The sequence below is a fragment of the Meriones unguiculatus genome, chromosome 1, assembly GCF_030254825.1.
Source record: "Meriones unguiculatus strain TT.TT164.6M chromosome 1, Bangor_MerUng_6.1, whole genome shotgun sequence".
Lineage (NCBI taxonomy): Eukaryota > Metazoa > Chordata > Mammalia > Rodentia > Muridae > Meriones > Meriones unguiculatus.
In genome coordinates, this window is record NC_083349.1 from 130,851,351 (window position 1) to 130,863,914 (window position 12,564).

The following is a 12,564-nucleotide window of genomic DNA, read 5'->3' on the forward strand; positions in this document are numbered from 1 at the left end:
AACACTAAAAATACATGAAAATGACACGAGAAGAAATCAGAAACTGAGCTGCTGAAAATACGAAAACAGAGGGTGGAGGGGCGGCTCAGCACGGAAGAGCACTGGCTCCTCTTCCAAGGGACCAGAGTTCCATTCCCAGCACCCACTTGGGGCTCACAACCTTCTCTAACTACAGTTCCAGGGCTCTGAAGGCCTCTGAGGGCACAGCACACACAGCATACATTCACCCACACACATACATCAATATAAATTAAAGTGAACATAAGAAAATGAGCATGAACCTAAACAATGTTCCTGCTGAGTATCTTATCATAAGCATAGCTCCCATCTTCATGAACCACAGTAACGAAATAGAAAAGAAGGACTGTTATATTTAAAGCACTCAGATCTGAACATTATTTTTAATAGATGCAACATAAATACTGAAAGCTCCAAACTCAAAGATTTAAGGAGCTTAGAATATGAGAAACATTACATCTTGCCAAGTTTTCATCTAACCAGCAGTGACGAAGCACCCATTTTCACACACATTGTTGTAACACAGCGTTTCTATCCTATTCTGTAACTAATATGGTAGGTTTTTTTTTTAATTATTACTTTTAAAGAAATGAACTCAAAGGCTTCTGGATGATTTTATCTAACTGATTTTCTTCCCTATAGATTCTGCTTCTTAAAGTTTTACAGTCTAATGCTAAAAGAAAAATATTACTGAAACTAAACTCCACCAAAAAAGACTCCTTAAGCAAGCTCAGTAATTACACACAATTTTCTATATTTTTAACAGGCAATCTATTTTTTTGTTTTCAAGACATGTTTCTTTATAAGGAGTTGGAGGATAGCTCCCCCACTAAACTGCTGTTGAACTAACAGAGCTGCAGAAGGGCCCTCTCAGAAAATCTCAGACTGCCCCTACAGATTTTAGCCAGGAATCATGTAGACAAAATCTCACAAGAATTATAATACAGCAAATAAAGATAGACATGTAGATAATTAAATATATTCTTATGTACCCATATATAACACTTTTCCTAAGACACATAATTCCCTTTCTCTTGACCAAAAGTTTAAAAAGTTATAGAAAATGCACAGTAACAGACTGGCTGGGAGTCTCTGTAGAATACCTCTTGTACTTGCAAGCAGCAATAAGAGTCATTCTCATAACGGTTTTCAGAGTACAGCATGACAATTTGTCTCCTTTCAGGCTTATCGTTGTTTTATAATGAAATTTTTCCTATTGATTTCACTGGCATTTGCAGTTGTCTGTGATACTAGAAATGAATTCATTTTAATTGTATCTCTTTGCTAGCATTCCTTCAGCTCTACACGTCCAGCCAGGCCCTAATGAGAGACAATGAGTACACATTTAGGGGAGGAGAGGTAAAATAATGGTGTTTGAAAACTAACCTATGTACCGGGCCATCAATTATTGAAGAAAATACATCTCATAACAAATACTAACAGAACCCACTCGTAAGTAAATGTCTCACTTCATAAAGCACAGGGCGGGAAGGGAGATCGTTCTAAGACCCATCGCTGCTCCCACTGGATGAACTTGACGCCATCAAGGCAAGACACACGGCACCAATTTTAATTGTTCCTTCCTGGTAGCTACCACTTCTGAAAGCCACGCTTCAAGTCAAGCTCTGCTCTGGATAAAGTTCAGCACCTTGCAGACATGAACACAACCCTATTCCACAGACGGCACCGAAGCCTGCATCTCATTGTTTAGAATGAATAAGCAGAGATCACACGCAGCTGAGAGTGGCGCTGCCATCACGGTGCACCTCCCTCATTTCTATCATTACAGACCTGGTCATCGTGTACAAGAGTAAATTAGTCCGCTGACTGCTGGCAAATTAAAGATAAAAACCAGGCTTAAAGCTTTTTGAGCATTACAACACAGTTGAAACTAGGCAATTTTATGAAATAAATAACTAGTTTTTACATCTGGCTCCAAAGACCTTCATCTTTGAAATATTTACCTTCTACTTCTGAGTAAAATAATTCTAGCTGTACATAGGAGGAAGAGGAACTCTCTTAAGGAAAATGCGGTACATACACTTTACTGGTCCTGCCTTCGGAGAAGCTGCTCCACAGGGAAATCACCGACCCATTTCCACACCCCCAGCCCCTTAACTCAAATGAGTATGGATAGCAACACCTCTAACTGTAAACCCTTGTACCCCACGAGTTACAGGGCCCATATAAACCCCACTTACACACTTTGTACAGGGCTCTCCCCGGCCATGGGTCAGGGCACCGGGGAATATTTAAGACAGCAACTTAAAATGACAAGTGGCTTGCTCCCACTCTAAAAGGCTCCCCACGGAATCGTTAAAAATGCACCCTCCTCATTGTTGCTAGGTCTCCTTTGCCCATCTGCCAAATCACTGCTTCTAAAGTGTCGCCGGTAAATGAAAAAGCCATCCAAGCAGCAAGAAGAAACGTGCAGAGTAAGATGAAGTCTACATCAGCCTGGGTCACAGTGGGACTTAACCACAGCCACACGTGGCTTAATTAATTTTCACTTAATTCCTAATATACGCTTACATCACATGTAGGTTCATATTAGAAAAAGATGAACAAATAAGTTCTTACTCCATATTAATTATTCTTTGTACATTCTTGTCCAAAACAATTATCATCTTTTAAATGCCCCCACTAGCGAGTGAAGTCCATAGGACGGTCAGACTTACCCGAGGCACGCCTTGTGAATCTGTTTATAACTGGAGCTAAAAGAAAAGAACAGAATAATATGATTAGATTTTTTTAAATCTTATTTTTTCTAAAACCAAAAAAGATTCAAATCAGTTACATAATTCCATAATTTCAATATAAATTGAAATGTATAAAAAATACAAGAAGAAATACAAGCTATGTAAAATTAAATGCTTGGGAAAAAAGCATTTTAATACCAATAAAGGAGGTAAAAGTCCCTAAAGAAATATAACATAAAATCAGTGTTTCACCTGTCGAATAATTTCCCCTAGACACTTTAAATGCCCCCATCCCCCGTTAAAGTATGCTGGTTCTGCCTAACTGGAACAGGGTAAGTCTATAAATGCGGCTAGAAAACAGTGCAGCAACTACATCATGCAGCTTTGTTCTGTGTCCTTTCCCAATCCACTTTTGCGGTGTCTTGAAGAAGTGCTACTAGACAAGGGAAAAGCAACAGATCCGTAGATATTTTAAGCAGCAGGCATTTCTAAAAGAAACAAACTGAAAATGTTCATGGAAGATAAACTCAGGCTTAGGGGCAGGACAGCCTATCCCTGCCAGTCTCAGACTGCAAGGTGCCCACCACACACAAATGTGCACGTTACAGGCTGGTGTGTGCTGCGTGCCTTTATCTGCCCTCACCATCATTCCACTCAGTTCTGGGTCTCTTCTTCAATTTTTCAGACATAATTATCTCAAGAAATGGAAAAGGTTTGGAGTTCTTTGTAAACTTTCCTTTCTCAAGAGAAGTGGGTAAATGAGTGATTCACTCCATGTAAGAAAGGCCAGCACGTATGTTCAAAGAAGCATGGCTCTACTACTGTATGTGTCAACACTTTAAGACTTTAAAAGCAGTAATTATGAATGCTGTTTACAACATGGTGACAGGGAAGACACGGCCTCAGCACTGTGGTTTCATGAAGGATATGTTGGCGCAGGAGCAAGCATTAGGAGAAAGGGTATGTAGGGCAGATATGCCAAGCTTTAAGCGTCACTCACTACCTTTGTGTTTTTAATAAGAAAATGTTACAGTAAACATTTAAAAAGTGATGAGCTTCTGATAGATCACACACACAGCCTGCAGCAAAGTGAACAAAACCCAAAAGGAAAGGAAAAAAGGAAAAAGGAAAGGGAAGGGAAGGAAAGACTGAGATCTCAAACTGCACAGTGAGAGGTCAATGCTATTTCCCCATACCAATCTTCAGTAGCATAAAGTTTATGAGATAACTAAAAAATCCACCTACTAAAACAATAGATAAGCTGAGAGTGATGTGCACATTTTTAATCTCAGCACTGAAGAGGTAGAGGCAGGCAGGTCTCTGAGCTCAAAGCCAATCTTGTCTACATGGGGAATTTCGGGTCAGCCAGGGTTGCAGAGTGAGACCTTGTCTCAATCAATCAAGTATATGCTAGCAAAATTGTATCCTCCAAATTGTCCAAGATACAAAAATCTTACTTATATTTTATACACCACAGTAATTCAGCAGATACAAATTACTTACAAAAGCAACTTTACAAAGATAAATTGTATGCGTGTGTGCGCACACACACACACACACACACACACACACAAACCCATGGTTTTCATGAATATCTTAACTCCCTTCTTGTATCCCCATGAAGGGGAACTTAACAGAGCTCCCTTCGAGGCTTACAAGGACAATGACTTAAGACAGCCCAGGTGAATCCAACCACAGGAATGCAGAAGAGGGAGCACGGGCAGGTGGAGGGCCAAGGGCCTGTCACAGCCTTGGAACAGAAGACAGACCCCTTGCTCAGTGCCCCACCCTACCAACCTCTCCAGAAGACAACGCTGCTGTGGCTTGAGCTGTGGTATGTTCTCCACAGACCTTATATTTCTGCATTTTTCTTGAAGATTTCCCACCATGGTCCTGTCATCTAGAACACCTCCTGGGGTGGGGTGGGGGGAGTGTCAAAGCCAAGGGTCTAAAACATACTATCCGGGTGCCCCAGCAGAGTCTGTTCTCTGAATTTGGGGGAACTATCCCATTTGATTCAGAGCACAGTACTGACAGTTGACCTCCAGAACACTCCTGTACAAGAAGGGAAAGCCTTGCATGCCAGAGCTTGTTTTTTGTGACTTCCATTAGTATTATGTCTTTCTCTCTCTGTATGTGTGTTTGTGTGTAGACACTGTGTGTGTTCATGCATGCTTGCCACACTGTACGTCAGAGAGCAACCTCCCATGTCCACACTCGCCTTTCACCTTTTTGAGAGATCCTTGTGGAATTACCAGGTTTTGTTTTGGTCTCTCCTCTACATAGGCCTTGCTGGCTGGCCCACAGCCTCTAAGAATTCTTGTGTGCTTCTCATTTGCATATACGAGCTCTGATGTCTAAGACCCACGTTCATTTATGCGGCTCTATGTGGTTTTCAGGGATTCAAACTCAGGTCCTCACACTTGCATGATAAGACCTTTCACAAATAAACCGTCTTGCTCACCCCTATATGATTTTTAAATAACCTGTTAGACATTCGAGTTTGCAAGAGTCTATCTGTAACTATCTGGGCCTGGATCCTCACAGGGCTGTAGACATGCGCATGGCTACTTCCTGAAGTTTTAATATGCATCAACCTTTCCCCAGTGCTGCGCTGTCAACATCGCTCAGTGGGTAAAGGAATGTGTCACAGAGGCCTAGAGATCTAAGCTCCATTCCCAGAACCACACACGTTAGAGGAGAGGGTCAATGTCATAGAGCTGTCCTGATTTCCACGTGTATACCATGACATATACACACTCCTTACGCACACACAGACACACTCTCGCACACATGTGCACACTTATAATAAATAGTTCTTTCCCCAATAGTATGAACCAAAGATTAAATTTTCTTTCTTTCTTGTGTTTTGTTTTGTCTGGAATTTTGCTCTTACATGCTTTTAGAAAACCATCCCATTGCTGCCATGCCATTTGCGGTATGTGGGTGACCAGAACAGTCCATCTGGTCCAGCTCCACCCACAGCATTCATGTTAAGAGTCTCACACAGGTGGAAGAACCTAACCACATACGTCTTCTTCCTCAGATGCTAAGGCACCTACCTACTTAAAAAGCACAGATTATTTTCTCTTGTATGTCTGTGACAGTCTTCCTACACACTGCATCTACTTCCAGATTGTGAGCGTGTAAGCCCCACGGTGGCGATTCTCGCCACTGGACAATCAGCGGGGCCTGGAAACAGACAGTTAACAAGATGAGTGATGTAAAGGGCAGGTGGTTAGCCACAGTCAAGAACCACACCATGTTCAACAGTCAGCAAAATTCCAATCGCTCATGCCCCTATCCCCATACCCTCTCTAAGACACAAAAGAAACACAAATATTCCCGCCCTATACTTGTAGGAAGCTGAGACACCATACTTCTTCTAGGGTCTTCTTGTAGTTAGTAACACAGGGAAGAAGACTGGAAGCAAGTGTGCATCTAGCTGAGCAAAGACCCACGTGTTCTCTCTTAGGAGCCACGTTGGAAGGGAGCAGCAGGCGAGCAAAAGTTGCAGTGCACACACCACTGCAGTGAGGGGAGGGGCGGAAAACTGCACCATAAAGGCGCCCTGGGCTGTACTGCTGGCCCACTGGATCACCGCCATGAAACCTGATGAATCGTTGTCCTTCAACCTACAACCATGAATGGTCAGAGCTGTTCTTCTTTTGGGAGATTTTATGAAGTAAAGATCGCATCCTAAACATAATGAAATCTATACACCTATAAAAGATAATCAATTGAGCAGACATGGGGTAAGATGATCAATCCTCGTTTAGAAAGACAGATGGGATGTGCATTGAACGTATGACAGGAGTCTACTGAGCGCATCTGAAAGACTCTAACTAGCAGTGTTTTCAAAGCAAAGACCCATGACCAAACCTTTGGCAGAGTACAGGGAATCATAAGAAAGAAGGGGAGTTAGTCTGATGGGGAAAGGATAGGAGCTCCACAAGGACCAAATATATCTGGGCACAGGGTCTTTTCTGAGACTGACATTCAACCAAGGACCATGTATGGATATAACCTAGAACCTCCACTCAGATGTAGCCTGTGGTAGCTCAGTAACCAATTGGTTTCCCAAAGTGAGGGGAACAAGGACTATTTCTAACAGGAACTCAATGACTGGCTCTTTGGTCTCCCCACCCCCGAAGGGAGGAGCAGTCCTGTTAGGCCACAGAGGAGGGCTTTGCACCAGTCCTGAAGATACCTGATAAAACAGGATCAGATGAATGGGGAGGAGGTCCCCCCTATCAGTGGACTTGGAAAGGGGCACGGTGGAGATGAGGGAGGGAGGGACTGGGAGGGAATGAGGAATCGGGACACGGCTGGGATACAGAGTTAATAAAATGTAACTGATTAAAAAATAAAAAAAAAAAAAGATCGCATCCTTTGAAAACACTTGTTCAACTACAAACTCATCCACCACAGGAGACTAATTCTTGCCGCAGACTAACACCAACACTTTTAAAGTATACAAAGTGAATGGTGGTAATACAGATTCTCAAAAGAAGATACCTACAGGGCTAAGGAGATGGCTCAGTATGTAAGAACACCTGCCGCACTACAGGCCTGAGGACCTTGGTTCAAATCCCCAACACCCAGCACTTCGGGGCACAGAGACAAGACATTCACTGCTATCCACAAGCCTAGCTCTGGGCTTAGTGAGAGACCCTGCCTCAAAGAACAAGGCAGAGAGAACTGAGGACACCCATCTGCAGTATGAAATATTTTATGTGCCGGGCCCTTTAAATGACCTATGCCCTTCAATGTCAGTTGGCTCTTGGACTTCTGGGAACAGGAGAGAATATAAAAAGTCAACTGAGGCTGGGAGCTGGGAGGGAGGGAGGAGGAGGAGGAGGAGGAGAAGGAAAAGGCGGAGGAGGTGGAAACGGCAGGAGTAGGTTCCAGGAGACAGAAGAGTAGGGTCAGAGAAGAATGTTAATGCAGGAAGAAGATTGAGTAGGGCTAGAGAAAAAAAAAAAAAAAAAATGGCTGAGCACAGTAAAGATAAGCGACAGTTCAAAGTGAACTGAGCTAGCAGAGAGAATAGGAGAAGACAGCTGGTGACAGTTGAGCCAGGAGAAGCTGAGCTGAGCCAACGAAGATATTGTTAGGAGAGAGTTAGAAGAACCCACAGAGTAGCTAAAGATAAATATAAAGATTAAATAGCTACACCCAACCTCAATACATAGACACACATGTACACACGTACTCATATACCCTATGTATACAAAATTAACAAAATGAGTATGTCTAAAATGTGACAAATTGAGTTTTCTCAGTCTTGGTTTCCATTTTTAGATTTTCTTGTTCAATGAATATTCTGTAAATGCATGTATACATGTGTGTCTCACACATACACATATTCATATTATATAGAGAGGGAGGGAGGGGAGAAGGGGAGAAGAAGGAGGAGAGAAAGGAGACAAATTACTTAGACACCAGAAAACATAGAAAGAAAAACACAGGAAGCACACTGTCTACCTGGGAAGCAAGTATGATTTAAGACTATATGAAACTCTTTCCATTTTGGAAAGGACGTAACCTAAGTCCTCAGAGGCTCCCCAAGGAAAACAGAAACTATCTGTGCATTTGCCTTCCCCCAGATGCCAATCCAGAGGAGACTGTGACGCCTGTGCTCCGCTCCGCGCATCGCCGCCATACTTGTATGACAGTAATCCTCTCACTGACATGCCTGTGTGACTCATTTTAGTTCTCGTGCTCCCAGGAGACCAGAAGTGTAACTGACCAAGCCCCCCTCCACTCTGGGGTGTCCTTAGGAGAAAAAGCCCCACGCTGAGGTAAACTGAAGAAGTATCTCTGTTCCCAACAGGGAGAACAGCCTCCTACAGCTGCCTAAGCCCCTCCTCTGTCCACAGAAATGGCTCCTTTCACTCCTTGTACCCCTGGCTACCCTAGCTGACTTAACACCTACAGACTGGATCAATAAGCTGAAAAGCAGAGAGCGAACCTCTTTGCATCTGCCTAATTCCTGGCCACATGGGTGGACACAGGCACTGGAATTCTAACAGTCTCTGCCCAGAGAGCCACAGCTACTCACATTTCCACATACGATTGCTTCCTACCAAGCTGAGGAGAAAAATAGGTGAAGGAGGAATTCAGAGAAGGCTGAAACCCAAGACAGTTCACAAAACAGAAGCAATAGTTAGAAGCAGGAGGCAATGGGACTTGTCTTCAGAATGCATGGACACTGGTTCCATTCCTGAGCATGTTGCTGCAAGAGACAGTCCATGCTAAACAAGTAGGTTCTGAGTTATGGTTTGTGGCCACACACATACATGCACGTACATGCACAAACACACGCAACACACACACACACACACACACACACACACACACACGCAAACAAAACAGCCACTGCATCTGTACCAGAGGCACATTAGACAAATGGGTCTTTTGCAGAAAAGTGTTCATATCCCTTACAGGAAAATAAATCCAACCCTCTTTGATTCCATAAAATAATTAGCATTTCTGTCTTCATACTAGTTGTTTTTTTTTTTTTAAGAAATAAATACTTTTTATATGTTAGCTGCCTAAATGAAAGATTGGGGATATTTAAATTGAAATGCATAAACTAATTATTTTTGAAAGAATACTCTGTTTAGAAGAAATTAATTTAATTATGCCCATGTCTCAAAAAAATAAGTAAAATAAAGTTCATCCTTGAACAAGATAGAAAGTTCAACAGCAAACAAGTGAGAAAACAACAAAATGGAAATGTTTTACCAAGTAGCACACAGCCCATAATACTTTGTATGTGTTCAATTCTTGCTCCTGAAAATACCATTTACTTTCTGTGACTCTACAAAAAGTGTGTGTGTCTCTATCACGCCTGCAAATACTTGAAGATACACACGACTGTATTTCAGAAACAGTGTGCACTAGGTCTAGAGGTGAACTCACAACCGGAGGGTCTTCAAACCCTTCCTGCTTGGTCCTGACATGTGGATTATAAAACACAGACCCCACGGTACCTTAGCCTTCAGTGGCCTGGGTGAAGGTGAGTGTTTGAGGGTCACTGTTTTCTGTCCTGCTGGCTCAGGAGGAAAGATCCAGACCAGGTGTCCATCCAGCCCACTCTAATGGATTGTGGCGGAAAGTATGATAGGATGAAATGAAATATGGGTGTGTCAGCTTTTACACAATTCCAACAGGAATGGTCACTAAAAAGACATACAATTTTGTCCTAGTTATTAAGCCAAATGCCTCCAAATAGAAGTGCTATTTTAAACTATCACTGTACAAAGCAACAAACTAACTAGAAAGCACATTTTTGCTCATGAGTGAACATGTGTCTTCTCTTTGTAATTCATGAGGATGTTACCAACAACATTCTCTTACACAGAGAAAGGAAAATACAGCTTTGGCTGGGGGAGTCCCAACCTGACTAACCTTACCAAACCACACAGAGGCAAAACAGGAACAAAGACCAAGGAAAAAGGACTCCAAACTCTCTCTAGTTTTAAATTCCCTCTACTTGGGAAAGGGGCACTGTCCAAACTACAGAAATTCAAGCTCTGCTTCTCTGTGCACTAAGGCCTCTTCCAAAGCTTGGATACAGCAGGCAGGGCAAGGAAAGGTTAACAGCACAGGGCAGATACAGAGACCCATTCCATCTGGGAGGGTGAGTAACCCAGGCCAAACTGGCAATCCCAGAAGTTCAGAGTTCAAATTGCCACACATACATAAGGTCACCACAAAGGCCATTTGAAAAATATAAAAGCTTTGAAATGAAAAACCACACAGGCAAGGAGGGATGTAACAAAGTAGTCATAGGACATACCCACAGTTGAGTTCCTGGGTCTTTAAAAACAATTAAGATGTCCCTGTCACTAAAGAAAGCCTTTCTGCTTTGCAACTAGTCCTGAAGATACCTGATAAACCAGGGTCAGATGAAAGGGGAAGAGGTTCTCCCCTATCAGTAGACTTGGAAAGGGGCAAAGAGGAAATGAGGGAGGGAGGGTGGGAGAGAAGGAAGGAGGGGGATACAGCTGGGATACAAAGTTAATAAACTGTAATATTAAAAAAGACAAAAAAAATGCCTTTCTGGAACACATCACATATAGCAGACCCTTCAGTTGCCTCACCATCCCATCCCATTTCACTTCCTCCAGGGAAAACAGCTATCTGAAGAGCTCTGGAGTTTTGAATTGCTCATTTCTTCACGCATTAGCTCTGCAGGGCTAGGGTCTTCTCTGGTCAGCTTGGTCACTGTTCCCCAGCACTTACATGTACACATTAGAAACAAGTCTAAAGGAATTATGCTGGTGACAGTATCAACAGGAGGCCTCTCTGACTCCTAAGGTTACTCACACAATTGAAGGGGACAGTTACAAAGTATTAAGTTGGTAAAGCTCACACATTACAGTACTGGTTGGACACATTCAATTTAAAAGTAGCAAAAACAGACAATGCCCTCTGACTTTGTTTGCCTGGAATATCAAAAAGAATTCTACTTATGACCCATTATCATGAAAATGGAACCTGCATTTTGGTCTACAAGACAAAAAATGAAAGACCTCACAAAATAACCATTACATGGTGGAATTTCTCAATTAAAGACCAGAAAACAAGATTCCAACACCATCCCTGTTTTTTTTTCCTTTAGTTGAGGCAAATTAGCATTTTAATGGCGTTCCATTTAATGAATGCTGACAAATGTCCTGAGCCATGTACACAACATCCCAATACAGGCTTAAGCATTTCAGCACTGGACGGTTTCTATCCTGTCAGTCAATCCCAGCATCCCACAGGAACCTCCACTATAATTTCTACATAAGCGTCTCATTTTACCTGTGTGGGAACTTCACTTAAATATAAGGTTTGCTCTTTCTGTTGGCAGCATCTGCAGCTCATTTTTTTCTCTATTACTTAATAGTATCTCTTTGAATGAGTGTATCATAATTTATTTCTGTATTTTCATGTTTATAGACATTGAGTTGTTCCCAGTTCAAATAAGGCTTCAGTACATACTCACAGAAATATTTATAAACCTATACTTTTGTACCTCTTGAAGAAATGTCTATACACGGGGTGGCTAGGTCACCGTAAGTGACGTAATGAGCAAGCAGTTCTCCTGTCCCACATCACAGCCAACAGAAGGAACTGTCTTATTTAGACCTTCTGCTACATATGTAATGATATCTCCTTGCAACTCCAATTTTCACTTCCCCAATAACTAAAAACACTGAGCTCTAGTCCATGTGCTGGTCAGCCACTCTTAGGACTTCTTAGTTGCTGTGCCCCAAGTTTCTATATTTGATTAAAATGTGTAATAGAAAATAATGTATAATGTGTAATAAAAAATTCCAGATGTCATAATGAAAGTGACAAGAGATTTAAGAACTAATAAGAGATAGAAAACCCTTTTATGAAAAAGGTGACAAAATCAAACTGAAGAATCTGAAAGGATGACATCATGGATAGATGATTCAATATAATTAGAACATCTGTTCTCTCCAAATTCATATAATTCAATGTAACTCCAATAAAATACTCACTGAAGATTTTCTACAAAAATGGGAATCTGTTCTAAAATGTCTATAGAATAAAACCCTTCAACTAATAAAGCAAATTTGAAAGCTAAAAGGTGGGAGTTACCATATCAAATAAGACGATTATAAAGCCATACTAATTATGAAAGACAGGTATTGACGAAAAGAGAGCTAAATCAACAAGATGGAATGGAGACTAAGTATAATTAACCATTCACGGAAACCTGGAATTAGGAACTAATGGGACAGCACAGTGCTGCTGCAGGCATGTCTACAGTCTTATCTGTTTTGGAGACTGAGGCAGGAGGATGGCCCAGGAGCTCAGAACT

General features: G+C 41.9%; 1 protein-coding gene across 2 annotated transcripts in view; it reads right to left on the minus strand.

The window, feature by feature from the left end:
- The window catches only part of Prkar2b (protein kinase cAMP-dependent type II regulatory subunit beta), a 105,820-nt gene that overhangs the window by 79,227 nt on the left and 14,029 nt on the right, over nt 1-12,564 (minus strand). For both annotated transcript variants that reach the window (XM_060366832.1, XM_060366828.1), the window contains exon 2: nt 2,697-2,732. In XM_060366832.1, the coding sequence (XP_060222815.1) occupies nt 2,697-2,732 (36 nt within the window). The remainder of the gene's footprint in view (nt 1-2,696; nt 2,733-12,564) is intronic.